Source organism: Myzus persicae, unplaced genomic scaffold (assembly GCF_001856785.1).
Source record: "Myzus persicae strain clone G006 unplaced genomic scaffold, MPER_G0061.0, whole genome shotgun sequence".
In the NCBI taxonomy this organism is placed as follows: Eukaryota; Metazoa; Arthropoda; class Insecta; order Hemiptera; family Aphididae; genus Myzus; species Myzus persicae.
The window spans coordinates 1,231,166-1,257,580 of record NW_019100691.1 but is presented as its reverse complement, the minus strand read 5'-3'; the positions used below and the strand labels follow the sequence as shown (position 1 = coordinate 1,257,580).

The following is a 26,415-nucleotide window of genomic DNA, read 5'->3' as shown; positions in this document are numbered from 1 at the left end:
TTAAAAAAAAAAAAAAAAAAAATATCTTTTTCCCGTCGGATATTATAGTATTAAACCTTCAATTACATATTACCTGCTATCGTCTATGCCAGCAATTGTTATGCTTATTCTAGGATTAAATTAAAATTATAATAGTTATTCTACTGATATAAACATTACAATAAATGTGAAATATTATTTATAAGCAGGTACTTATACACACATAATTTTATCTCATTTGTAACTACTGACAGAATAATATAATATAGTCAATAAAAATATTTAATTGTATGGTATAACTTCGAGGCAAAGTGTTCTACGAAAACAGTATGTAGTAACGTTATCACTTATCAGTAATGTTCTTCACGTTCTACCAAGAGTTTTCAATGTAATATTAAATAGTTTATTCGCTTGAATTTGATAATATCATATACATTAATATATTTTATGAATTTAATTTGATTTTCTTTTGACCTCAACCGTGACTAGTTTATCACCCGTGGTCGTCAAAAGTCGGAAAACAAAATACTTTCTTACACTCGCTGTTTTTTTTTCACAAATGACGAATTAATATTATATATATTTGGATTTTACAAATTTAATAAGTGATTTTAAATTATAAAACGTATAAAATGGTATAAGTTACATTATTAGTTCTTAGATCGTGATCATGCTGTAAATTTAAAATTTAACGACCATCTGAAAAAAGATGGTGACCTTAAAATAATATTTTGTGTACTCCGACAGTTGGTACTTAATGATGTAGCTAACAAAATCGCTACAACTGGCTGTGACACCGGTCACATTGCGGTTAACGCTGTGAGTGAAATATATTTATCGTTTTCTCAATACATTGTGAACTATTCTCCATCTCAATCATGTGCAGAGCAATAATGATTACAAAGTCGTATACTCGTATGCACCCATATGACTGCTGTGGGATTTTAGGACACTGTCCACGGACCGAATATCCGGTCTCTGGATAGCACCTGGATTTAAAAAGATATTTTAGCCAATATCCGACGATAATACGCTTGAGTGGGGGGAAGGGGTTGTTTGACGGAGAGGGATACCAGAGGACTTCTCGTTTGCTGTATTTCAAAATGCACGATTTGGGCATTATATTTTAACAATAAATATAATAATCCACAGGTTTATTTTATTAAACGTGCAATGCGCGCATATTTTTGTCTGTACTTGTCCGTTACAAAATCACGGGCGTTAAATAATTTTAGTTTTTCCGTTTTGTTAGTCACATCGATTATGCGCTATATTATACATGACGGGTACCGGAAAAAAAAAACTTATTCAGATTAAAGCAAATCCGCTCGCGCTTTTAATAATAGTTTGTGTACCGGAAATAGTTTGAAATTCGCCACTTCCGCGTTGTATTATTGAACGCGACGGTATTGTATACATTATGGTTTGACCGCAGCCATTAGTTTTGCCATTACGTGGAGCGACCGTGTCTCATTAAAGAGGCAGAGGTGTGCTCTTGGGTGGGAAGTTTCTCGCCGTTTCGGTTTTCGTGACAGCGTCGACAACGACGACTTCGACCACCTGCATCGCACCGCACCGCAACGAGCCGCTCGCCTGAGTCGGACAGATCTTGCGGGCTACAGTACAGTATGCCATCGGATGCGTTTATAAATAGGTAACACCGTGGCTTTCTACGTATATATGTATGTATATATACATGCATGGCGGTACATGTATCATTATATCCCTCAAAACTTATTCGAAATGCGTAGGTAGCAACTATTGTTTTGCTCCACGTGATGAAATGAAACGTTTCCGTCGCCGCCGCGCCCCAGATGTGTTATTCGACACGCATGTTATTTTTACGGATTAAGTCTTATTACCGTGCATTTATGATTTATATTGCAATGTAGGTATTAGTTTAATTGTTTGGGGTATTGTAGATCGACTATCGATCTTTACAGAGGATTAAAGGAATCATGTGTTGTTGTTATAATGTATTAAGCCAATAGGCTAAACTAAAAACAATCTCATGAATTCGTCTACTATAACTGATACTGATAATGGATTTTATGAATAAAATAAAGTTTTTTTTTTTTTGGATGAATTAATCATTCTTAATATTTTATAAAAAAATATTTAAATAATTAAAAACCGTTTTATTTTTGTATTTTTTTAAACGATATAATTTATCATGGTACAATGACTACAAAATATGAAACATTATGTTTTAGTAAGTTATATGTCTCGCTTTTATGAATTACCCTAAAGTTAGTTATTTTCAAAATGGCAAATGGAATAAACTCAACAATTTAGAAATAAAACAAAATAAATGCTCTATATTTTAACAAACTATAAGTTCTTTTTTTCTGATTTTATTTAAACTCTTAATCATTTGATGTAGATACACATTTTTTTTTAAGTTGTTAAAACAGTTTGAATGTTTAAACTTTTTATGTATAATAATAAACTTAACTCTATTAAACTATATACCTAGTGCATTTTAATCATTGATTTTCGTTGATATCCTTACTGTCTTACAGCTGATTTTAGCTTAGACATCCAAATATAAAAAAATAATTTCCATAATAATGTACCTTCTAATATTTTTTCTGATTCAATAAGTATATTCAAAGTTTTATAGTAGATTGTAATTTATGAAAATAAGTATACATTATCATGGTTAAATATCCTACACCATTCACTGCTGCTGAATATAGTGTATATAGAATACATTAATACGTAATATGTTTAAGACTTAAAACGCCAGTTTATTCTATTCGAAGAACACGAGGACATTATATTACACTTGTAAAAATGTTTTAAAAAGTAGATCATAAATAGCTTACATAAAATTAAATAAACGTTAGTTCATTAATAGAAATAAATTCGTGTTTGAGTATTGTATAAGTTGTGTACAGGTTTTATTATTGTCTCGATTTGTTAAGCACAGTGGAAGATAATATTGTACTATTATTTTAAATTTTAAACTTTAACAAAGAAAAATCCCATAATATAAGAAAGAAAATAACCTTGTATCATTGTACCTAAGATTAATAACTTTATTTTTCTTGTATCATCTACGGTCGAAACAAATAAAAATGTTTAATTAAGTTTGAATTTTCCGCAGAAAAAAATATACTTAAAGTAATTCTGTATGAAAGGTAAAACTGAATACTTTTATCTACACTAACATATTTTTATAGAAATCTCGGTGTATAATATATTAGTTGTAATATATTACAATATTATTTATTATTCTATAACTAATAATACATCGGTAATTGCATATTTTGCAATTCGAAACAGAGACAATATACAATTGGTGAACGATTGAAATACATAATGTATGTGTTCAACATTTATTTTTATAAGTGTCTCGAAATAGCTTTCGATAACAACTTTTATTGGTTGTAACGAGTTTTACATTATATTTTAGATTATTTATATGTATAAAAATAAGATAAACTATTTATGCATTGTAACACGGCGACATGTGTAGGCAATTTCGGTACACACATGTGTTGAGGACTTTTATTTAAATGATATTATTAAAATTTTTTTATAACAAAAAAATGTCCCATACAATTATTGATTTAGTAAATAGCTCAATATTATTATAATATATTATCATGTGACGGAAATATAAATTTCAAATTCTTCTCAATTTTTATAAACTGGGTGTGTTGTTTAGGTATAGATATTTACCGGATTGAAAAACTACTGGAATAATAATTGCTATTAATTAATGTTAAATAATATATTTCATTTATATTATTTTTTAAAAATGTATTTGAATAAAAAAAAAAAATCATTAATATAAAACTATTCATTGATATATAATATACATACATAACTTAATCCTCCGGTCGAGATTTATACAACGGCTGTTAGTGAAAAAATACAAATTACTATACACTATTATACTATACTATCAGTATCACTGTACAGATTTATTTTGAAACTTTTGGTGTCACACTGCGAGTTAATTCATTTTCTCAACGCATTTATTCCAAACGATTTAACAAACGCGTTACGACACCTGCACGGCTGTACATAATATAATTATATTACGGCTTAACTCCAAAAACGCGCACAATATCAGATTCGGTTAACCTAATATACTATCATTGTCTGAATAATATATATTTTTTTTTGACCCGAATTAAAGCCCTAGAACTTGAACAAAATATATTTAAATTTTAAACTATTTTATCACCACTAAACTACGTGCCATGTCGTTTTTATTTCGAATCTGTGGATAGATTGTGTTCGTATTTTTTTGGCTGATACAACTCGTTAAATTACAATGACTATGCACGTATTCAAGAATTCACAAATGTTGACCCGATGCCAAATTTACGTGCTTCGTACTGAGAATTTCCCTTAAAAGAATATATCGTCCCTTTTTCGATATTTGTGGAAAAATACATTTTTATAACGCAACATTATCATATTTCGTGCCCTATTATCTGCTGTCATATACAAACAGTTTATTCACTTGTCTCGCCAAGTGTCAGAAATATATATATAAAGTGTACATATTATATTGGCTTCGAAAACATAAAAAGGAAGTAACAACTTTATTTCGATATTTTCTAACTCATATTTTCACGGGCACATAAATATTGCGCGATTTATAAATATTTATATGTAGATCAAATTGGTAGGTACTTTACACAATTGAAATATAATGAAAATAAAAATATATACTTTGAGTGATATTTTTTTTGAAAAAAAACCGTTTAGATAATGTTTCGTTAACAAACTGTTACGTCGGATACATATTGACGTGTTTTATTTATATCGTGTGAAATGTACTATGAGACTGTGTACAAGTATTGTATAGTTGTGTATCTTTTTACTAATAACCACTTAGATAAAAATTAAAAATGGTAGGTACATCTTCACCAATTCTGGAAAACATCATCATTGATAAAAGTTTTTTCGTTAAAAATGAGAAATGTCTACTGATACAAAATCCTAATAATAATAAGTATTATTATAGATTTAAACATTTAATTTATAATCTTGTAATACAAACAATTTGTAAATGCGTTTCTTTTTCTTACATTTTATAATCATTGCCTGACAAACGATACACTAATATACTCGATTACTTTAACTAACTAATATAAATATTATCATTATATTCAATGAAGTGTGTTCTATCGCATTCTTCAACTATACACAACAAAGTACAAGACGTGTAATGTAGTACAAGTTTGGCGAAACCGAAGAATAATACATTATCTACACCTTCACTCCCTTTATACACGTTTTAATTGATTACAACCAAGTAACTATTTAAACAATTCCCATTAGTGTATATAGTATATACTTATACCTTATATTATTATAACAGTGTATAATATGCTGTTGTTGATTGTAATTTGTAGCAAAATCTCTTGTGAAACCGTTTTGTAAGATATACAGCGTATCACAACTTAATAGCGTCCACTTATAACGTTGTTATATTCACTGCCGTTTAGACTGTAAAATTACAGTAAAGTCTAGAATTTTTCAATAATATGTTGTTGAAATAACGACATGAAAATGATACATTGTGTTTAAAAACAAATTAAACAGTTTAAATAAAATACTAGTGATTAATGATAAAGAGTTTTCCTTTAATATAAACCTAAATATTTATATATATATATATATCTTTTATTTTTAATTATTATTTTTAATTTAAGTTTTTCCAAAGGCACATGCACCTACGCAATAATTTCCCAAGTGTTAAAATTGGGTACCTACTCTACCGAATTTAATTTATGAAAATTAGTGAAATATCAAACTTAGTCTTACAACTTGGAACCAAACTGATGATTAAATTAAGATACATTAAAGATAAAAGTTTTTTTTTTACAATTTATTATAAAAGAGTAAAAATTGTTGCTTTTTTAACAAATAAGATATATATATATATTGGTTTTCTTCTTATGTAATTACATTTATTTTATTTTATCTATTTCAATGTACATATTATATTTTATATAACATTATAAATGATACGTGTTTAAGCATTTTAACTTAATTTCAATATGACGTGTGGTTTCAACTAATATCCTCTCAAAATCGTTTTCGGATATCACTACTTTTTTATTGGTTTCAAATTTACATAATTCACATAATTTAAAATAAATTAAACCATTGTCTTGCTTCGAAATTCGCGATACAAATGTAAAACAGTCGGCCTCTATCCGGATTTGTTTTTTGTTTAATACTTTGAATTGTTGTGATATTGGCTATAAGGTACGTGAAAATATGAAATTATAGCATTTTAACGACATTACAGTTACAAAATGGTTCAAACGTCAGTTTACAAAAGTGTTTTGTATATTTAGGTTTAAATACACATCTATTATAGAACAGCGGAAAAACGGATAAACTGGGGTATTCAATCAATAAAATTAATTTAAATTTAATACCCTTTTACCACACGTGTTGTGTATATTATATTATAATAAATACACTACACTGTATATATAGATTTGGCCAATGTTCCGTTTTCATATTTGTCGTTTTTGATATCACGCAATAAGCATATAGTTCGTGATTCACAGGAATAAAGCAATTTTCCTGTGCCATATACAAGCTATTGATATTGAACTTATATTGAGTGGTATAACGGTTGCCTGACCTTAATTTCAAGGGTTTATATTGCACAAGATAAAATCGAATAACTGCAAAGTCGTTTCTTTCTTAATCCTAACACTCGATTACAAAGTACATCTCCCATCTCTAGATTTTTATTTTCCATAAAATATTAACCTATCATTTTCTATATGGATAAAACATAACACTTTCGAATGAAATACTAAAATGCACATGAAAACATCGATGATAAATACTAAACAGTAATAGTTTTATGATATTACTAACAATAATGAATACATAATACTTCAATAATCTGTACAAGCTATAGGCCTTTTAGAAATAATTGAGTTTATGAAACGTAAGTTACAACAGAAGCTATTTAATTTTTTTATATTATATACTATTGTTATAATTAAGATGTAATAAAAATTGTTTGAATACAAAATTGTACACACAAATCTGGAAATTAAACTAAAAAAAAGGGTAAAGGTAACTCTGCAAAGTAGGCGTAAGTGTATATCGTCATTAAAGATTAAGTCACTGTAAATATGTGTGTTTAATTTGAATTCAATGATACAATCATTGTATACGAAAAACGGTTCTGAACAAAGAATGTCTGGCAGCCTATATTACTATTTACTGAGTTCATATTTTCATGATATATTTATATGATTACTATTTAAGTTATCTTTTACTATTAATAATACAGTAGGTTAGATTAATATTTGGTGAAAACATTTCATATAAAAATGTAATTTTGTTTACAAAATGTAATGAAATACGTTAACAATTTCAAGTGGGTACGTACCCATGAATAAAATTTTTTATATTACCATAAAACAACTAACATTGTTATTTTTCGTTTAAGTATCTAATTTCGTACAAATTCGTACATAAAATATCTGAAAAAATTGTATTTATATAATTGTAGATGTTTCGGTTTCATTTTAAACTATGCTAATGAGTGACCTTGTAAATGTTGGTAGAATGATGCAAATTGTCGTGATTTTGACGACAATTTGACCTTTAAATGCTTATAAAATAATCGTACCTGTGTACCTATTTTTAATATTTTTTTAAATAATACATTGCAGTTTTTGACCTAAAGAAACAATTTTTATTGAAGAAAAAACACATGTTGAAAATGTCAAGCCAATGACTATTCGTTTTTTGAGTTAAAACAAAAAAACAAAAATAATACCGTAAATATTTTTTTTGTTCGTCATTGCACAAAAAATTGTGATATAAAACAATATATAAAATAAAATATTTATTCTTATTGAATATAATTTTAAACCTTTATTTTATACTTGGTCAATAAACACAATATGACAATATAACACATATGACAGTGTTAAAAATATGTCGAGTTCACATAGCAGTGTAAGACAGCATGAATCCACTGTCATTATTTGATTTATCACAAGCAACTCTGTGCAGGATCAGCTATGATTTAAGGCCTCAAACAGATGACTCCTATTCAAATCCACAGTTTCCGACCGATTTATAAAAAAGTTATTATGAATGGATATAATTTTAAATCTGTATTTTATATTTCTTCAAAACAACCCAAATAACTGTGTTAAAAATATGTGCAATTTACATTCAAGGGAGTTTAAGAAGAGGTAAATCCCTGAGAATTTAATTTGTCACGGGCACCGCTTCCCAGGATCAACTAGTTTAAAATAAATTATTATAGTCAAATAAAACGAATACCTATATTATGTAGTCTTTGCATTTCATTAAATTAACAAATTTATAGGATTCACAATGATGAATTTTGTGTTATTACAAATTATTTATTCGGTGATAACTTTTTGGGTATACAGAGCACAAAAAAGTTTCGTGTAACACACCTGTATAATCATAATCGTTTTTTGAATGCGATGATTTATCATCGCTTTCAAATTTAATATCACAACACATCAGTATGCCTCATTCCTCCAGCTAAAAGAGACCAGTGCTGAACACCCGGTCTGATATCTGTAGTACACTGTTCAGCTATTTTTATTACTTTAATTTTTTTTTTATAATTCAAAATTTAACACATAAATCGAAGAAATGAAACATGATGTAAGACGTTGGGAGTTTTTAAATTATTTATTATAAAACACATTTTAGTTGAAACGTAACATATGTTTTGGCACACAAGATAGGTATTATAAAAAGATTTGTTGTTCTTAAATATAATCGAAAATACTAAACTGTTTAACCATCATTGGTCACTTGTGTAGTGTTTCCATCACACATATTAGTATATTACTATGTAGAATAAGTACAAATATATTGAATAACAAGCAATATTTGCCTATCATAGAAACACTGACTAAATCGTATGACAAATTACAAAAAGTATATATATATTTATTTTGGTAATATGTGTTTTGTAAAATTCTCCGGTTTATTTTTTCTCATATGAAGTTTTGCACTTGACCAATAGTTTTTTTTTTTTAAATTGTTGAGGTATACGCCACATCACATTTTTAAATAGTAACAGGAGGAGAATAATGTAATGGTTAAGTGTTCTACAAATTACTTTTTATTCCTAAAGACTAAGAGGTTAGAGTGAGAGTCAGTGATTATAGTAAATAGTACTTACATAATTACATTTTACAGAATCTTTGGTTTTGTTTTGTACCTCGTGGATTAAATTTTTCAACCACAAAAATGAATATTTAATATTATTTAGATTTGACTGTCACATCATTCATAATAAATTTGAGATTTACCATTGTATATTTATATGTGATCTAAATATATTATAATGATTGCATTATTTACATTTTATATAGATTAATAATTATAAATATATTTTTCTTAAAGTGTTTGATTTTTCATGTAAATAGTTTGAAAATTTCAAGTGAATACATCCGAAAAACCTTTTGTCACTAACCAGTCAATACATCAGATAAAAATTTTTAGGCTTAATGTGCTGTAGTTCGATAATCACGGACCTATACAAAGTACAGAAATGAATCTTACAATAATATACACAGTGTCTCTTTTTTCGGTGCTCACTAAATGATAAAAGGTAAAACGCAATGGTTTATCTTCTAAAATACAATTATTTTATTAAAATTTGAATACTTTCTGAATAAGGTTGTCTACATTTTAATTGGTTAGTTTGACAGAAAATTTATCATTATCGCATAAGTTAATTTTACATTGTCAGAATATTCTTAGAAAAATTCAACAATGGTCTGGTTTTATAAAGTTTTTATTACTTTAACTTTATTTAATGACATCTATTAATTTTTTTTATTTTTAAAAATTACTTATACAGTAAAAGTTCTTTAAGTTAAATGTCACATAGTGAAAAGCACTAAAACATTTCAAATTTTAATATTTATAAAGTAATATTCTACCTATTGCCACTGCTGCTTCAGAAAGCATCTTGAAAAAAAAAATATATTTTACTATCTACAATGTGTACATGTGTAATATTGTAAGCTAGAAGTGCTTTCCTTAAAGTTATTAATTAAATAAAACAAATAAATAATTTTGAAGGTGTAAGCCGAAAGTGTCATCGATGGGTGGCTTCTTCAATCAAATTTTTCAATTGTATATTTATTGTAGCTCATACTCTTATTGTGCCGGACGTGCAGATTGTGTATGTATATTAATAAAGAAAAAAAAAGAAGGTGTAAGATTATCAACAATAAATACTGCCTAATGAGTTAATCAAAATAACGAAATCGTTACACACATTTTATGCAACTATCTATGATTTATACTTCGTATAATACATATTAGGATTTTCTTAAATTTTTTTATTATTTTTTTTCCTTTTTTTTTTTTTTTTTTTTTTTTTTTTTTTTTTTTTATTGATCTTAAGCTTCGGCAACTAAAGGCCATTAGCTGTAGTAGGATTTGTATTGTAGGTTTTTATTGTATATTTTGGGACGATAGGGGGGAACACGTGTGTGTTTGTTTTTGGCAGAATTTCGAATGGGGCATCCGTAGGTTTCTGCCATGCCCCGGGGGTGGGGGATGGCAGCACTTGTTCTCCGGTCACCGCGACTTGTCCGGAGAAAAATGCCGCCCGGTAGCCGAGGATCGATCTGCTACCGGCTGCGTCGCAGCGGACGCGTCAGACCACTCGGTCACCTCATCCCCCATTTCCCTTGTTCTTACCAATATTATCTAGAAATTGATAGTTTGTTCAAAACTAAAACTATTAGTGTCAATAAAAACTTAAAAAATCTACTGTAAGCTCATTTAATATTGATACATTACATGCTTCAGGAGCAAGATAAAAAAATCTCATTTAGTTTTAAAATGAAATAAATTAAAGAAAAGAATATTTTTTTTTATTCTAAATATATAGTGCTATATTAAAATGAAAATGTTGGATAATAGTGTATCATTGTTAATATAATATGGATGTCATTTTAATTGGACACATGTTAATAATTCAAATTCAAATATTCTAATAATTTGATTATTTGATTATAAGATATTTCACTTCCATACATTTAAATTACGAATTGTTTGAATAACAATAAAAATGCTTCAATACATTTGGAGAATGACAATTTATTACGCTTTAAGATTATGTTTTTGTAAAGAAATAAAGGTGTTCTTTTTGACTGTTTATTTATTCAAAATATATTAAGTTCTGACATAAAAAAATATCATTGGTGATAAAAATGTGGAACGATAACAAAAAAACTGTGTGAAGGAGATAATTATGTATCATTCTATAACATAAACCTCATTATTACTAGTTTTCTGGGATGTATATGATGCACTATTTTTTTTTTTTACTTTTTACTAAAAACATATTTTTATGTATAGAAACTAAATACCTCTACTATAGCCTATAGGTATATTATTATATGATGGTCCAGTTCTTAAGTTTAATAATTTGGTTATTTTACTATAACATATGAAAATGGGACGATACAGTGGATAACTCTGTTTATATTTATATTTTTTGGGCTATAATTATAATATAATTAGATATCACTCTATATTGTGGTTTATTAATACGTTTTTGTTACTTTACAATTGATTAGTGCAATATCACAATATTTATCTTTTTCAGTACAATCGATAATGCAATTTACCTGCTACATGGAATTCCCGATAGTTTTTACTATATTTTATGAAAGTTAGAATGAATATAATATAATATTTGGGTGTTTGATATTATAATAATAATATATTACTGTATTTACAGAACAACATCTTATTAATTTTTAGTATAATTTAATATTGTAAATTAAAACAATGCGATAAATTTGGATGTGATTATTAATGTGAAAATCCGGTAAATTTACTGAATGAATTATCGTTTTTAATTATATCACTATAGGTCATAAATTATATTTATACCAACAATCATAGTCGTCCCATTGTATTTTACACATGTATTAATTTAGATTATTATAATTTATTTAAATTTTAAATTTATAGAAAATTTATAAATAAAATCCAATGGTTCACACAGAGTCATATGCATAAATTGTCAGTATTTTTGAAGGATAGGCTCAGTGGGTAATGGAACTTGTTTTCAAATCGTTAACACATAAACAAAATAACAGTGGTTATATTATTTTATATTTTTAAATAACAATATAAATTTTCTATAGACCATATATCAATGTTTTTACTTATACTGAAAACTCTGTTGCTACTCAACTACACCATAATTTTAAACGATCGAATAACTAATGCAGTTGTCTGATTCACGAGTTCGTACTTTTCACTGCATTTTTGAAAATTCTAGATACTCGTAATGACGTTAAAAGAACCGAACTGAGTGGTCACATGGTACCTATTCACCGTCATTAGAGTATTCGCTTAGTTGAATGACCAGCACAGTAAAATAACACGGGCGTGGAAGAACCCGAATAAAATGAAAAATTATTACAAGCGATGAAAGTTATTTATTCTATGTTGGTTGTCATCGCGAATTATTCTTTAGTGGAGCAGATAGTGGCTAGAAGTACCTATTTAATCATCGTTAATTTATGCTAATTGCACAGTATTTCAAAAGACTTTTACAACCCATAGATATACATCGTGGTTAGTGTGATTGTATTTTACTCGCTGCATACTCCTACTGTTTTTCGTACAAAAATAAATTGAAATAAGTGTGCAGTAGTAAATCACTCATTCGGAATTTTGCGCCAGAAACAATATTTGATAATATTCAAGTTATACTATTCATTTTAAATAAATATGCACTTTTTAAATATGAAAAAATAATTTACCTATATAAACATCGTACCATTATTTTTAATTATATTATTTGTATTCAAATAAATTGTGATTTTTTTTTGTACTTAATGAACGTCGTTGTCATACTGCAGAAATCGATATTTGTATAACAACATGTATAACCAACCTATAGCTGCATGAATATAAAAATTTATAACACGTTTAACAGTTATTTTTTTTCCCGAACCTTCATTAGAGCTTCTACAATATCGTTTTTCACACAATAATAATAATAGTCACAATATTTATCTTTATAGTGCCATATTATTTATCTCTTTAAGTAGTTAAACATAGAAAATGTATTCTATGAAACAGGGCAAACGTATTTTTTTAATGGTATTTAATATCATAATTATATTTAAAATTATTTTTAAAGTGGCATAACAGTCCATCTTTTACAGAATGCCACTGGATGAAAAAAAAACATTACATTTATAATTTATCATTTAAAAATGTTATCTTGTTTTAAGTTCATTGAGGAAGTATGTGTTACAGAATGGCAAGATATTAAGGTACTCAGTACTGAAATGTATTTTCCCCATCAGAATGGCATGTTATTTTTATTTGTTGAGGAGGACATTAACTTGAATATTAACTTCCTCAAATAATATATTGTTGTATTAAAGTATAATTAGGAATATATTTATTGATTTATGACTCATTGGAGTGTATTGTTTTTAATGTTAAATGATTTAACAATTTATTTTGGTTTCCTTTTTATTGTTCACATTATCCCTTTTCGGAGTTTGTAACATGAGCGTTCGTACAACAATACACGTAGACAGCTATCAGTAGTATGTTTTTTATTGTTCCATTACTCCAGTTGTTTTTTTTTTTTTTTGGTATATACAGTTCGACAAGTTCTGTTAAATGTTTAACAATCATCGTCATTTTTGAAATATCTGTAAAATAAAAATCATATTACTCTATTACTCTATATTATTATTATAGCCTGGGTTTATTTCCAAACAAGTAATTAATTTCTGATAAACAAATAACACATTTTTAGTGGAGAAAAACATAAAATGTATTTCTAGATAACTTGAACATTTAAAGTTTGTAAAAACACGTCAGATATTTTTTTTCAATTTGCACAATTTCCTATAAACTATAAATCAAAAAATCCATTATAATAAATTGTTTAGCATTTTGTGTATTTTTGATTGATACAATATTATATTGACATTGATTGACTTATATTCTACAATATACAATTAATATCAGTTAAGTAGGTACATTTTAATACAACTGTATAAGTTTTTTTTATTTGTGTGTAATCATAAGTTTAAGAGAAAAAAATTATAAATAATTTACGCGTATTATGCATATTAGTATATTAAGCGTATAGAGTAATGACAAATTATCAGCTCAAACAATAGTCATAATAGTAATGGAGTATGGTATAGATTAATTATTATCATTGTAGAGTAAAAAATCGTTTATAAGCTGCACATATTACATTTTTATTGAACACACAATAACGTATATTGTAATAATAACCCTAGTCTAATTTATTATAATTGTTAATAAAAAACTCAAAAAATCAATTTATATACCATTATCAAAAAAAAAAATATATATTTGAAATGATATTGGATTTACTTAATAAATATAAAAACATTCATCAAACGCTGTGCAGTAAATTTATATGCAATTTACAAAGCAATATTGGACCTTAAACCATTGTCAAGTTTAAATGAACATTTCGAACGCAAAATTCAATGCGATCCAATTGGCTATTTCACCGTTTACGTCGTATCGTATTACATTTTTACAAGTTTCTCAGAATAGTCATAGGTTTTAAATAAAGTGGCTACTGATTTCTTCTGTACATCCAATAATATCTATCATAATATAATGCATCTATCAATGACCTTGTCCTCAATCATGTTTGACTGTCATAAAAATGTGTGACCCTTTTCATTTAAATTATTTAGTTCCACTAGTATCTCTTACATACACATAATAATATGTACTTATGAAGTGTATGGATTAAATTGTCTTTAAATGTTGGCTGTTGTAGACTTTGAAATTTGAAAACTTTTGAACAACCTCAGTCTATACAATCATTGGTCGAAAAACATACACAAGCCGTTCAAGTGTAGTTATTTTAAATTAAAAAAAATCAATGAGAGCAAATAAAAATATAACAAATGATAATATAACCAAAAACTTAGATTTTGATGGTGATCATAAGATTATTAATAATATTATAAATCTAATTTTAATTAGTGGCTAATTGAGGCGCAGTCGTACCCTCAATCTGTGGAAACGCACTTATCGACCGGCTTTGCTAGGACTCGGATGGGTGACCACCGGGGATTTTTAGCAACACAATTCTTACCATACATACAATACGTGTTGTTTAAAACCAACCCCCTCCCCCTCACAAACAGCTAATGGCCATAACAATTTTAATTAAAAATAATTATACGAGTACAAGGCAATTATTAAAAATATTTTCATAAAACCATATGGCATTAAAGATGATAATAAAAACAAACACAAGGTACATTAAATATAATTTTAATAATTATTATTTTATTAGGAATGTGGTGTTCTATGTCATACTTTTTATGTTATGATTATAATTATTTTATTAAAGCTTTTAGAAAATTATAAAAATCAAATTTAACAATTCAGTTCAAATGTCGTTCAATCATAATAAGTTCCAAAATTAATTTTCAACAATAATTTCTATAGGAGTAGAGTAACTATACGAATTTTCTTAATTATACCCTGTTACAAAAAATAACAACTTTTTTAGTAGCTACACGAAGCGTTCAAAATATTATAAAAAGAAAAAAATGAATAATGAAATATGTTATGCACTAAAAAGATCGATTTGAACGACCAATCGTTCACCATTAAAAAAACATTAAAACACGAAGTTCGATAAGAACTTTGAAAAATATTTAATTTATAATGGGGCTTATATTAGATTAATACAATTAATTTTTACAAAAATATACATGGTTTTTAGCAAAAAATATTACTTTTCGACCACAGATCTGCCACATATTGTGCGTGCACGTGCGGCATCTCATTTACACTAGTCGCGCATACTATTAAGATCAATTTATTACTACATTCGCACGATAAGCGCTGTTAAAAAATTATCTATATTTAACTCCTTAAAAACGTCCGGTATCGAATAGACATTCCACAAAAAAAGAACTAAATATATTTTAAACTTAGTAGTTGACATGCATATGACTGAACCTGCAATAAAACTGAAACTCCTATATTTACAATATAGAATATTTTATGGAGGCCAAAAAATAGTTTTGACGATGTAGCGGCTAGGTTTTGTTGAAATACTGTCTTGCGGAGCAAATGTCATTTTGTCAGAGCAACATTCTCTCAAAACCCTACTTTACTGGGTTTGTTTTTCATTACATTCTATTTGTTATTGGTAGAATACAAGACGGCAACGTATTTCTACTAAACATTTTAGGAATGCTTTTTGATTACATAGTAATGTTCATGTGCAAGTTTCTTACATTGTTAAAATTAGATTACCTATTTATTCATTTTTATTCTTACTATTGTAATGTTGTTAAAACATGACCGTATGAAATATTTCGTAAGTACTTATATTATGCATAAAGAAAATAAAAAATGTCGACCATATAATATATATCATCTTTAAAAATAAACTTAAAACCATCCTTGTATAAGAGTTCTACATTGTTAGTCATTGAGATTCAATAAAGTTCACAGTTTATTGGAGGTCTGAATAAATATATTTTAAGAATTTTATCTAAATATATATACTGTTCATGTATTGATTGTTTTGAAAACAATAAAATAATTGTGAAAGTTATTTTTATTAATATATTTTTGAGTTAATTCGATAAACTGTATTTAAGGAATGCATGATGACGTTAGTTAGTTATTAATTCTGGATCAACAATAATTTATAAATAAATAATATATGTAATAAACAAATTATCATATAGAGTACCAATCTTACAAATAATACTCAACTTCCAGTTTCAGCTCTAAGCCGTCTTCCTGTTACATTTATAAATATCAAAAAACAAATCTTAAATATAATTTAAGGATTCAAAAAAAAACTTTATTAAGATACGAAAGTTTTTAATAAGTAATAATTAAAAATAAGTTTTAATTTTATACTCAAAGTTTAAAAAAACTACATACTCCGAGTTAAAACTTTCAAGTGTCTAGTAAAATAATAAAATTAAGAAATATAATCAATGTATTAATCAAATCCCATAAGTATCTTAAAATCATAAATATAAATACAATATTTATCAATTTATATTAGAATTACATGTTTAATTTACATTAATATTACTTCAGTATTACATTATATCAACGTTCGTTTTAAAAATACTAGCTATAGTTACAGTTAAAAAATATGTGACTATAGTACACATAAATAAAAAAAATTAAACGATTTTGTACTTTATATTTTATTAGTGACCCAAGATTGATTGTATAAAAATAACAGATGTAGAGACTACTGTCGCTTGGAAATATGGAATTAAGTTGAATACTATTTATTATTCTGCCGTAAGATACAAATCATTTTATTGTTTTATTTATTGTCTTTACAACGAACAAGACGTGAAAATATTAAAACAAAACAATTATAGTCAACTACAGTGGTCATATATACTATATAGTCTATAATATTTTACAATTTATACTTCAATAAGTAAACTATAATTATATAATATGTATCTATAGGGTCAGATTAATATCCGTTATATTATGTACTAATTTTAATCATAGTGGTCGAATAGATTCTATAATATTTTATTTTTGATAAAAATCTTTTATCCTTAGTTTCATAATATTGAGCTTTTTTATAAATGTTGATATATAGTTATTAATATTTATAGTTATATGATATGAATAAATACATTTTTTTAATTACAAGCATAAAAAGTTTAGATGAATGTAGTAAAATAGCTTGGGGAACTTGCAAAATGTGTAGTCCACCAACTCCACTAAAACTCTATTTAACACTCAACTAAACTTGAAAATTGAAATGATTTTATTAAAACACTATTTATTCAGTATCAGAAGTATAATACTATTATTATTGAACATAATTATTTCCTAATAATATTGTTTTTCCAAGTAGGCATTTTTTTTTAAAAACATTTTATCATTTTTGAAAACACAAAAATGTGAACTTAGAAAATATTAGCAGTATGGGCCAGTTATACATTGAACGCCACGTACACAGTTTATATTATTATAATATTTGAGAATCATACGTGGCACGCCGCACCCTCATCGTCATTGCTTTCAAGCCATTCCGCAAAACAGGAATAATTTATCGTTGGTTTTTTTATTTTTCATTTCCAACCTCTAGATTTGTACACACGATAGTGATAATAGTTGTTATTATATTATAAGACACGTTTTATTTAGAGACAATTTTATTCTACGTATACACATACGGGGTACGCAAAAATAGAAGTATAAACAAATAAATGTAGGTACGCGATGTTTTTGCAACGATATAAACAGCGAAACAAGATTAACAATAACGTGGCTCTCGAGTTTGAGACTGTTTCAGAAACGATTGTCATGGTGTACTGTGCTCATTAATAATAGTAGTATATACGTCTTGTATTTTCACAGCATGTTTTCATTCTTCACCGTGGTAATCACACCATGTTAGAGTGAGAATTCCGCTTTTGAATATCTTTATTTTACCATGACATACAAACAATACAGGGATATTACATAGCCTTTTGTGACCGTCAATTTGTTGCTCACGCAATAATTTTTACAGTGATACCTACACATGATCACACAATATGATTGTAGCATCATAAAAACATTTGACGAGTGTAAACTTTAACTTTTTAATTTAATCCAATGGCATTCTTTTAAAACTCGAAAGAGTAATTTGATGTAAAAAAAGAATTAAAAGTTTACACACGATACAAATTTGTGAGCAGCTGAAACAAATTGACGGTCAAAGACTGCAAGTTTAATGGGTATTCGGTAAAATAAAGATTTTTGAGTGAGCCTTCCCACTCAAACATGGTTTGATTGCCTCTAAGCATGTGCTGTAAAGAATAATATACAAATAGTACATATTATAAAAAATAGAATTAAAATTAGAATACAAAATATGTACGAACATGTTGAACCATGTAAGTACCTACTAAATCTATAAAATACTTTTAAAATCTAGGAAACAATTCGGATGTGTCTATACATGTACCCTTTGTGACGACCAGGGAACAAATTTAAACTTTTTGGAACCGATTTGGATACTCCGTATATTATGCAGACGGTACCAATATTTTGACACGGCTCATCAAGGTTTGCGCCTGAGTATGGCGATCTTTATTGAATATATAATATTATGATGGTCGTGAGTGCACAAAAACAATTACTATGCTCATTACCAAGTAGAATAATAAAAAATCTTACCTGTCGATGTGTCTTAAAGTTATCTGCCCACATCGAATTGTATCGTTGTTTGATTTATAAAAAATTACTTTTAAATGTCTTAAACAATAACAACTATTGTTTAACTGAATATGAGTATAAAGGTACACAATATATTGTACACAACACTCGAATTGTAAACGATAAAAATCCGCTGTACGTATACCTACAGCAGTTGTTTTAAACGCAGCGAATGTATAGGTAAACAGTAAACGTATATTTTGTTGTCGAATCGAATTTGGTCGGTCCGACCAACGGTATACGCAATAACCTGTAATGGATACAATAACAGACGATTTCAAAATAATCGAATCGCTGAGGTATACAACGGACACCGTTTATGGGCAACGAACGCCGCGGCGGCGGTACGGTTGGCGAGCAGGCGATTACATCCATTCCGTCGACTTCAGGTCCGCATCGGTTTTTCTCTGGCTGTTAATCCCTTAAACGTTCGCTGCAGCGGTTTGGCCGCCGTCCAGACAAGGACGATATTATTTTATTCAGGACGCAGGACAGTGCAGGGACGGCGGCGGCGGTGACGCGGAGCGGCAAAGCCCCCGAAAGAACGCCAGTGGTACGCGCAGGACGCGTCACTGTACGGTCTACTGGCAGGATAATCCTGCAGGATGCCTACCGATAAATCAAACATCCCTCGCACACGGCTCTGGCATGGTGGCGGCTGTGTGGTGGTCGCACATCGGTTTTACGGGAATTAATCGAAACGATACGTTTGTTGTCACTCCGACGGGGTGCTCATAACATATTGCCGTGAGCGTATATAATACTATAATGCACCTCATCTGCCGCCACCGTCACCGCCGACACTTTTCACGTAGCTCATCCTGTATAATTAATTTACGACTCGAAATCGTTTAAGTACTTAGGTAATATTATATAATATTACACCCTTATTTCGGGCAGTATATCATCGTCGACGGATATGACGATAGCGGTGAATGCAAAGGAGATATTATATTTTTCGCTGATAGTGTATCAGTTACTTATTCCGTACAATGATAATATTATTATAATATATCGTTATTGACAATTATTCATGTTTTTTTTTTTTTAAATGATTTAAAGCTCACCAATGATTGCCGTTAGCTGTTTGTAGGGGGAATAGTTGATTTGAAATACTTATTTGGATGTTTGGCAAGGATGTGTTGCCGAAAACTCGGGTAGTCACCCATCCGAATTGTAGCAACGATGGCCTGTTGCTAAGCTCAGAGAGTTGCCGAAGATTAAGAGTACGACCAAGCCTCATCAAGCCACTATTCATATATTAAATACCAATATAATAGCATCACATTCATCAGGCATTTATTACGGAAATCCAGCAAGTGTCACTTTATTTATACGTTAACAAACCTATAACCTAATCATTTTGTATACTTTGGCGGTGGTCTGATAACTTTTATGGCTCCCGAGCTATTCAAGATACCTTACGTACACTGTCCCCTGTTAAGTATATAAAAATAGCTGAACATTTTTTGAATTTGAGCGACTAATGGCATTTTTATTTTTTTGCTCTTGAATAGAGAATTTCTAATGATATTAATATATTTACAGTGACATCGAACTTAATCATATTTGACTACTTAATAATAGTTAGTAAGTAATAGTATTATAAAAAGTATGATTAATTTAATTTAAAAAAGTTTTATGATTGTTTATTATCAATAAATTAATTGTGGACGACGGAAGGACTTGTTCTCTAGTTTAGATTATTTATTTCAATTTTAGATTCCAAATTATCATTAATTCCATTTCACAATATGGGTAGTGTATAATTTAGGTATATGACCGTTAATGATATTACTATGCAGAGATTAAACCACGTATTGAGGCATAATATATTACACGTTACATACACAGAATTTGGTTACCAATATATTTTTGACCTATTTTATGATTTAATCTGATATTTTTTTTGTAATTTACTTTGAATCATAAGCAAATATCATAAGCAATTATAGATTAAACATATTCATAGGTCAAAAATGCAATACCTTTGGTAAATACCGATGATGCGAAAAAACCACTTGCACTGCTCGAACTGTAGACATTTATTTTTATAATATTTTATTGCAAATACAAATGTTACATAATCATCGTGTTTCATTGTGTTCAAAAATGATTACTCGATACATAAATATTATAGTGTAGGTATAAAAATTGTTATCAATTGTTAATATCATTATTTTTTTATTTTATAGTAAAAAATTAAAACAAACTACTTTTTTTAATATATTGTTTTTATCTTCGAGTTTTGGGATTTTTTTTAATTGAAATAAATTTTAACCAATAAAATGTTTACACCGACAGTCTAATATTTTATGAACTGTAGATCTTGTCAAATTTTATTAATTTTAATAGGTAACGTCGTTAGGGTTTCAATAGCCCTTGATTCTTGTCTATCGCACTATTTCAAATAATAGTGAACGGTGGCCCTGTCCTCCACCGAAAGTTTTAGGATGGGACGTTGCCACAGCCACCTCTTATCGTTCCCAGTCGTATTAATTTTTCCACGCTATCGAACAAATACAATAAACCCAAAAGAAATCTGCCACTACTCGAAATTAATAGCTGCCAGCAGCGATGAAGGCGGAAAATAATATTAAATTTAATATAATACTTGCTCATTGGAAACAGAACACAAACGAACCACATATAATCGCGTTTTCTACGTGGACATTACGTCGTAACATAATATATAATATTTCGTGTCCAACGATTATTCAACTATATATAGCTATTTACTTGAAGGCTTGTGATATCTACGATAGTACAACTGTGATAGCCATCAAATTGTTGTATAATTTTAAGACTCACGATTTATGTAAAATGTATGTAGATTGGACAACATTTTGTGTATGTTTATAATATTCAAGAATTTTGATTAAGACTTTTCCAGAATAAACAGTATTTATTGTACGTATATTATACGAATATGTTTTTTAACAAATATTCTCTAATATTTAATACTCTTTAGAGTTAAATAAGCATGAGAGGAAAGTTAAGACATTTATTCAAATTATTTGTTCAGTAACTTTATTTAGGTATTCGCTTTTTCTGTGAACAAATAGCACATGACGTAACTTAGTTTCCCGAATTCAGTATAATTTATTTTGAAGGATATCTTCGACATACTTAGAATACCAATAGAGGTGTATAGTATGTACCAAACTTATTTCATAAAAATATATTGAATAAAGTACCGATATTATTAATTTTGATTGTTTGCTATACAATTTTATAATACACCAAATATTTAACTAGGTTATTAAAATAGTTTGACAAAATCTGTTATATTACCATTAATTGAATTAATTTATTCGGACAATCCATTTACATTAAGACAAGTTCATTTTTACATCAGTGTTGTACCTAATATTATTAAAATATCCAAATTTAAATAAAACTATTTTTATATTATATAATTAAGAGTTCAAAATACTGTAAACATTTCTAATATGATGTATAAAATATGTATAAATTAAAATAAAATGTATACAATTCGTCGTATTATTTGTATTTAATTTGATAATTTATCGACAAATGTATGATTTTGTTTATTACCCAAAATATATTCATTTTCGTTTTATTTATTATTTCATTATTATTTAAAAAGAAAATGACGTGGTTGAATAAATACATCAATAAATCAGACAGTTAGTTTAAAATTGTATTATTCGTTAGAGCGACCTTATAGTTTATGTGCGGCTTAAAAGTTAAGACTGCAACGATCTTTGTCTTGGCTCTATAGCAATTTATTAATTGTCACTTAGAAAACATTTTTTTTTATTGACATGAAATATTTAAAATAATATTGTTCTATCAAAAATACTAAAAAGTTTAATACTAAGTATAATATAAAAGTTTGTTTTAATATTTATGTTATTCCTTTTTTTTTTTAAGACCAATGACGGTCAAGACACAATTATTTCGGATCGCCTTCAAGACACTTCGTTCCAATATACATCCAACGCACCATCAGTCATTTCAGGAAATGCATTTACAACCCCGTCAAAAATCCCCAACTCCATCAACAAACTGAACTTAATACAGTCACACGTGAGTAAAAATAAGCTTTCTCTTTAAAATTTAGCGATTTTATACAAAATCAAAAAAACTTACTTACTCGATTGGGACGTTTTATAGAAAAATCAGCAATGTTTATCTAAAAAAATATAAAATTTCAAAAATATAATATGCATTAGAAGCAATAATAAATAATAGTATAGTAAAGTAAGTACTATGTAACTAAAAATATTGTATTTCGCATATAACTGTAAACTTTTCCTCACCACTATATTAATTTAAAGGACTCAAAATGATGCAAAATCAAGGTTTTGGAATAGTGTTAAACATCGTATTAAGGTTCATTGTTTCTTCATCATATTATTACTATTTACTGACGAAACGTTTCTCCATACAATTGTGATGCGAGACACGAAATTATTTTGCTTCCGAGAAATATATAAGCTTTTATTCCTTCACAGTTTCTGTGGTGGATATTTAATTAATCTATCTACTCAATAACGTAAAATTATACAATTATTGTACGGCCTAAAGACCCATTTTTCAAACGGAATAATAACTCCTTGATGTATTACTAAATAAAGTTTAAGTTCTACTTATTTTTATCAAATAAACACATATTATGTTACTACAGCAATTATACTAAAATATTGTATAAACTGTAGATTAATAAACGGCTATAACATAGGTGTTAAAACTAAAAGTATGCTTAAAGTAATAATTTTTATTTTCGACAATACATGATTTATAACGACTTAAAAATATAAATTTTTCTATTTTGTGAGTATATGAACCGGTTGTTTTTATTTTTGGGAAAAATATAAAAAAAAAACTTAAACAACTACACTATAATACATGGTTAGGTTACATGATTGCGATAACAAAAAAAAAATTGTTACTGCATCAATACCTATTGTGGCTATACAAATTGTTACCTATCAGTACCTATCTAGATAATAAAACATGGACAAAAACAATGTAATGTCACAGAATATATTTAATAAATTATTGACTGTAAAAGACTATAGGATATTGCCTTGTCCGTTGTAAGTCATAATCACATAAGTTGTAAAATTGCATACTCAAAGCGCCGTGTTATGATATTTATATTTTATAATATATATAATATTATTATTGGGGGACGAGGTGACCGAGTGGTCTGACTCTTCCGCTGCGACGCAGCCGGTCGCGGTTCGATCCTCGGCCACCGGGCGGCATTTTTCTCCGGACAAGTCGCGGTGACCGGAGAGCAAGTGCTGCCATCCCCCACCCCCGGGGCATGGCAGAAACCTACGGGTGCCCCATTCGAAATTCTGCCAAAACAAACACACACGTGTTCCCCCTACCGTTCCAAAAAACCTACAAACCATCAATACAAAAACCTACAGTACCTACTAATAGCTAATGGCCACAGTTGCCGGGCTCAGGATCAATAAAAAAAAAAAAAAAATATTATTATTATGTTTTCTGAGTATGCAACTAACCTGCGTTATGTTTAAGGATCAATTAAATTACCTGATCTGACTAGGTGAACCAATAAACAATTGATTTTTATAAAATAAATTAGTCGGAAACAATTTTCTTTATTCGAAATAAATATAAATTTATTTTTTCATTATAATAATTTTCCAATTCCAAAAATATAAACTCGATAACATTAATTTTATGCCCATTTAATCTACAAACAGCTTAACTGAGTTCAGAACTGCGTTACATAAATAAATGGTTTTCTGCACACTTTATAATCGAAAAAGTACTTTTATCAAATTCTAGCAAAACCAAATCAATTATTATTCTGTAAATCTATAAATTATAATTATGATAAAACGTTGGTATGATTTTAGTACTTCATTTTTCCAGTTAAATAAATTATAACAAATTTTTACATCAAACACAAAATAATTTCTATTATATTTTTAATATTTTTAACATATAATTTATGACGTAGATACACTTAACATGTTGATCAACACAATTATTTTAAAAAATAAATGTTAAAAACATAAAGAAATATTAAAGAAATAATCAATACCGTTTGTTGTTATAATAATTCAAGCTAACATAACAAAATATTACTTTGAACTCGAAATTACTTAATATTACTTTGAGATATTTCCAAGTTTGATGAATTTAATATAAAGTGCATGCACATATGTAAATATTCGAATTTGACTTACATCGCTAAATGAAGGAATAAAAGGAACAAAAGTTTATCTAACAAATGTGTGAATTCATATTTCGCCGGAATCGATATTAACAATCTAATGGCAGGGACGCAATGAATAATTATTTATCTGTCGTATACAACTTAAGTATCATTATCTTTTACCATAGCAGTGTATTTCGTCTTTATTTCAAACTGCCATAGATACGATATCGCGTATTTATACGCAGTACTGTAAAACACGTTGTGAAAACTAGTAGGTGACTAAATTAACAGTGTATAACCGTTGATTACAAATATAAAATAATATAGTAAGTATCCTTGATTACTTAGGTACCAGTTAATTATTATAATATCGAGAAACATCGAGAAATCCATGTGTGTTTAACAATATCTGATAGGTATCAACATTTATTTTAGAATATGATTATAGATATTACAGATACAACAACACAGCTATTGGTATATAATATTACAATTTAATTTAATAATGTGTTTGTAGCTATGTAAGTGGTATATATATTATGATAAATATCCTTGGACGAGTACATGATACTTTTAGTTAGGCTATCTATTATACACTTAGTTATTAAATGTAGATCGAATTTTAACAGAAAAATAAATGTGAAACTTAATTTTTTTTAATTTGTGTCATAAATATAGGTTATTGATGGCAAGTACCTACGCTTTTTCCGAAGTCTCGGTTTGTAAATCATTGATAGATATCCCCTCATCACCCCCCTTCCGGACAATTGTAAATTCAGAATTCAATTGTACACTACTGTACCGTTTAGGGAACTAGGGAAATAAGCGAATAGAAATAATAGAGTTTTACTAACCATTTTTCTAAAATATTTCGATGAAAAATATAGTTTATTATCATTCTATTTTATATTGTATATAGCAAAAGAATAAAAATAAATATGATTCCCTGAGTCCTGACCTATATTTCTTTGCATGGAACACATTTTCTGGACATG

General features: G+C 27.9%; 1 protein-coding gene across 3 annotated transcripts in view; it reads left to right on the top strand.

The window, feature by feature from the left end:
• The window catches only part of LOC111041267 (cyclic nucleotide-gated cation channel subunit A), a 182,039-nt gene that overhangs the window by 58,254 nt on the left and 97,370 nt on the right, over nt 1-26,415 (top strand). For all 3 annotated transcript variants that reach the window (XM_022325513.1, XM_022325506.1, XM_022325515.1), the window contains exon 3: nt 23,149-23,304. In XM_022325513.1, the coding sequence (XP_022181205.1) occupies nt 23,149-23,304 (156 nt within the window). The remainder of the gene's footprint in view (nt 1-23,148; nt 23,305-26,415) is intronic.